Here is a 5115-nt window from a genome sequence, read left to right as displayed (position 1 = left end):
TGAAAAGTAACCCTGGTCTAGGGCAAATTTAAATGCCATGGAAACTACGACTTTGAGTGAACATGCCCTGCCCCACAGCACATGTAATTGCATCTCTCCACCTCATCATGCTTTGGGTTCTCTATGTGCCATGACATAATCTCTGTGTACCAGAGACCTAATACAGTGAGTCCTTAGAATCCTGGCACCTGCCCTCCCTTCTCATCTCTCCCAATTCAATTCTCCTGTCAATCTGGGTGAGGCTCAGAAACACAGGGGTCCTGCTTGGGGCAATAAAGATTAGAAAAGGGACAGGTAGGAATGAGGTCCCTGGATTTTGTTGTGGAGATTTTGAATGCCAGGTGGGTTCTGGCATGGGAGCTTTCTCACAGAACTGGGAAATTCAATTCAGCACTGTAGACATCCACTCATGTGCACACAGATTCTCTCTGTCATTTTTTTTTTTTAATTTTTTTTTTCAACGTTTATTTATTTTTGGGACAGAGAGAGACAGAGCATGAACGGGGGAGGGGCAGAGAGAGAGGGAGACACAGAATCGGAAACAGGCTCCAGGCTCCGAGCCATCAGCCCAGAGCCTGACGCGGGGCTCGAACTCACGGACCGCGAGATCGTGACCTGGCTGAAGTCGGACGCTTAACCGACTGCGCCACCCAGGCGCCCCTCTGTCATATATTTTTTATGTGTTTATTTCTTAGCTAAATGACAACAGAATCTCCTCCTTCCACAGTCTGTTAAAATCAAGAGAGAGGGAATGTCTTCCTCAAGGCTGTCAGAGACCCAAACAAAGCTGAGAGGGGACTCCTGGGGACAAATGAAAGGACACTGAAGTCTCTGGTCTCCCAGGTCAACTTTCTCCTTGAAAAAAGTGGCACTATGGCTTCAGGGGCCTCTCAGGGCCCATTGTATCTCCTTCTCATCTCCATGGCTATTGAGGATACTGGTCTCCTCCAGAACCAGTTAGGCCTCCAACTAGAGCTGTAGTGGACTCCGTGATACCCTTCAGGGTCCATTCCAAGGTTGGGGCCATGGGGACGGTAGACAGCTGTGTCAAAGACGTTTCTCAGAGACAGGGAATATCTCTAGAAAAAGAAGGATGAATCATTTCAGAATTGTATCCCCCTGTTCCAAGCTTTAACCATGGACTCCTTCTGTAATCGTCTTCCCCTACATATCATCTCTCTCACCTAGTGTTCCTTCCTCTAGACTTTATTCCTTCTTTCAGCCTTCTTTTTCCACAAGTCAGTAGTTTCCCATTGCACTTTGGCTCTTCCAGTTCTAACTTCTTGCTTTTTTTTTAAATTTTTAAATGTTTATTTTTTTTTTTTTTTAGAAAAAGAGAGACAGAGTGTGAGTGGGGGGCAAGGCAGAGAGAGAGAGAGAGGGAGACACAGAATCTGAAACAGGCCCTAGGCTCTGAGCTGTCAGCACAGACCCTGATGCAGAGCTCGAACTCAAGAACCATGAGATCATGACCTGAGCTGAGTCAGTTGCTTAACAGACTGAGCCACCCAGGCACCCCTAACTTCCTACTTTTCTTTAGTAACAGTCTCCTGATATTTCTTTCCTTCTTACCCACCCCCCAACTTGGTGACCCTACTCTTCATATCCCACTCCCTTATGTTCCTGCTACTCCTTCCCCCAGGCACTTTCTTACATATTAGGCACTCACCACACAGAGGAAGAGCCCAGCAAAGAATCCCACAGCCACTACAACAGAGACCAGAGTAATGAGGAAGATTTCCCATGGTTTCAGGGACCCACTGGGTGTCATTTCATTCACTGGAGTTGTAGCACTTGTGCCATTGGAATTTGTGTGTGTTCCAGTTGGAGAATGTGTGCCAGAGCTTCCTGTGGTTGCACTGGATACAATGTTGGCAGCTGTGCTGGTCCCACTGGAAGTCACACTAGATCCAGTGTTGGAGGCTACACTGGTCCTGCTGGAGATCTCACCGGATCCAGGACTGGCAGCTGTGCTTATCCCCCTGGAGGTTGTACTGGATCCAGTATTGGCAGGCATGCTGGTCCCACCAGAAGTTGTGCTGGATCCAGTGTTGGAGGCTATATTGGTCCCACCTGAGGCTTCACTGGATCCAGTGTTAACAGGTGTACTACTCCCTCTGGAGGTTGTGCTAGATTCAGTATTGGAGGTTATGCCAGACCCACTGGAAGTCACACTGGGTCTAGTTTGGGAGGTTGTACTAGTTCTGCCAGAGGTTGTGCTGGATCCAGTGTTGACAGGTATGCTGGTCCCTACAGAGGGTGTGCTAGTTTCGGTATTGGAGGTTGTGCTGGAACTACTGTAGGTCACACTGGACTCAGTGCTGGAGGCTGTACTGGTCCCACCAGATGTTGTGATGGATCCAGTGTTGACAGGTGTGCTGGTCCCTCCAGAGGTTGTGCTAGATTCAGTATTGGAAGTTGTGCTGGAACCACTGGAGGTCACACTGGATTCAGTGTTGGAAGCTGTACTGGTCCCATCAGATGTTGTGCTGGATCCAGTATTGACAGCTATGCTGGTCCCTCCAGAGGTTGTGCTGGATCTAGTACTGGAGGCTATATTGGTTCCACTAGAAGTCACACTAGATCCAGTGTTGAAGACTATACTGGTCCCACCAGATGTTGTGCTCGATCCAGTATTAGCGACTGTGCTGTTCCCTCCAGAGGTTGTGCTGGATACAGTACTAGAGGCTATACTTGTTCCACTAGAAATCACACTAGATCCAGTGTTGGAGATTGTACTGGTTCCACCAGAGGTTGTGCTGGATTTAGTGCTGGAGGTTATACTGGTCCCACCAGAAGTTGTGCCTGATGTGCTAAACGCACTGGGTGTTACACCTGCTGATAATAATAAATGATGACAAACATATACATTGAGCATAAATACTTTCTGCTCAATGCTTGGTTAAATTCATTACATGGATAATTCTCTTTGATGCTCACTAACAGCCCTATGAACTAGATACTATTGTTATCAACAGCTAAGAAGAAGAAATTGAGGCTTAGAAATGTTGACATTTGCTCATGTTTATACAGAGTAGTAGAGCAGGAATTTGTACCCAGGCTATTGGATCTGCACTTTCAGCCACAATGCTAAATTGCCCTCCCCACCCATCCCCAACACCAAGATTACATAACCTAGTTTCACTGGCAGTAAGCTTATTCCATATGCTGCTATATAAGATCCAATACAGATAAGAAGTATTATAAAGGAATTGCAAAATACAGGTGAAACTAGTATATATTAATTCATTTAAAATAGTATTGCTCCTTTCCTAGAAAATATTTTTTAGTGTTATTCAGAAAATATCTACATCAAAATTGTCTGAGTAGCTTGTTAATAATAAAGATTCCTAGGCATACCACTCCAGATTAAATGAATCAGAGTTTGAGATGGGACCTTTAAATGAGGGGCTGGGTGATTCCATATGCATTAAATTTCCAGGGATTCCCGATCTCTATACCAGAGGCTGGAGAAGAATATGTTATATGTAGTTTAAACATATAAGATCTCCCAGGATTAATGGCTATAATGTATAGCACATCTTTTCAACCTTGGGTAAACAGACTGAGTTAAAGTTGTGTCTATTTCTTTCCACTCACAACACTGAACGACAAAGATACACAACCTCTTCCAGATAACCAAAATTAATCTGTGACTCATTTACCACTAACTGGAACATGGGTACCTATCACCTCATTCCACACATGTGTATTTTTTCCTCAGGTTTATTTGAATTAACATAGGATTAGACTTTTATGGGGGAAGCCCCTCCCCCATATCAGCAATATGGTACAAATTGGGGTTAAGATCAGAATCTTGAGTAAAACTTAAAAGAAACTGAGATGACCAAGACTAGGAATGACACAACAGTTAACTCTTCCTGTTCTTAGTATTTAACTCCCCAGCCACCCACAGATTATTACCATTTTATAAATGCAGAAGTGGAGGCACAGAGAAGTTAAATGACTCACCCAAAGTACACAGGTAACATTGGAGCCATGATCTACACACAGGTAATCTGAGACCAGAGTCTACAGTTTTAATCCCTGGGTTCTAACTGCCTCCTGGGTGATACCTAATTATATTGAAGTGATTGGGGTAAAACAATGATCCTCATTCTATGGAAGAGAACCAGAGCTAGTCCTAGCAGTGGTCAGCATCTCCCAAAACACCTAAAAGGTTCTCAGATCACCCACTTTTAAAAGAAATCACTTACCAGTTTCTAAAAGTAGGAGATGCAATAGTAGCCAACACTTAAGGATAATGTGTCCTTTGTACATCTTGATCTGTCTTGTTGTGGTTGGAAGGTAAGATACCCAAATCCCAGTTGTGGCCAAGATCTAGAAGGCAAAGAACAGGATTCTTGAGAAAGGAGAGTTCAAGGTGAAGAGGTAAAAGCTAGAGTTTCCAGAAACTTGGGTCTCTTAAGTACTTGTTCTTTGGAAGAACTTTGAGCCCAGTGGGCAGAAGACTGGATGCTTGGGTTCCTTAAGCTTCTTCCATGCAATGTTCTTGCCTCTTTCTTTATTGTGGATGAGCTTCAAGGACCTTTATAGTTTCATATGTGTTGGGGAGGAGTAGGGAAGATGACTTATTCCTCTGCCAACTGTGAGAAATTAAACAATACTGATCCTGGGAAGGAATAGACTAGGGGTCAAGAGGAAGGTGAGAAAGGAGAATGACATGATCACACTAGGCAGGGCACTGGACTGGCTGGGTCATAGCAGGAAGTAGACTAATATAAAGAGATTAAGTTTGTCAGAGTGGAAGGGACCTACCTTCTAAGGCAGAGATGGGGCCAGAAACCTGTTCTACTGCAAGACTTTGTTTCCTGGCCAAGAAGTTCTGTGTGTCTGCTTTGGCAAGGAAATAGCCCTAATGAAGTGAGCTAAGGGGGTGGTACCCCAAATTTCTGAATCAAATGGAAATATGAGACTAAAATATGAGACCTAGCAGGAACTAGGTATTTGGGCTTCTGGGTTAAAGACAGAGACAGATGGAGCATTACTGGGTATGCAGTAAGCACTCAGCTGTGCACACTGAATGAACAGGGAAAGAGAGATCCAGGGGCTGATGAAGCCATCTTTGGGGTCTCTGGAGCATTAAGGCTGAGG

The 5115-nt window shown here is 44.6% G+C and overlaps 1 protein-coding gene across 1 annotated transcript; it reads right to left on the bottom strand.

Annotated features, from left to right (window-relative positions):
• Positions 1-666: 666 nt before the first annotated feature.
• MUC21 (mucin 21, cell surface associated) lies at positions 667-4597 on the bottom strand. Its single transcript, XM_043591035.1, has 4 exons — positions 4434-4597; positions 4218-4341; positions 1670-2838; positions 667-1079 (listed from the first exon to the last, which is right to left on the bottom strand). The coding sequence occupies exons 2-4, from the start codon at positions 4279-4281 to the stop codon at positions 891-893; spliced, it is 1422 nt and encodes a 473-aa protein (XP_043446970.1). The 5' UTR covers positions 4282-4341; positions 4434-4597; the 3' UTR covers positions 667-890.
• Positions 4598-5115: the final 518 nt, after the last annotated feature.

The sequence above is a fragment of the Prionailurus bengalensis genome, chromosome B2 (genome assembly GCF_016509475.1).
Source record: "Prionailurus bengalensis isolate Pbe53 chromosome B2, Fcat_Pben_1.1_paternal_pri, whole genome shotgun sequence".
Lineage (NCBI taxonomy): Eukaryota > Metazoa > Chordata > Mammalia > Carnivora > Felidae > Prionailurus > Prionailurus bengalensis.
This window is presented reverse-complemented; position numbering and strand designations above follow the sequence as displayed.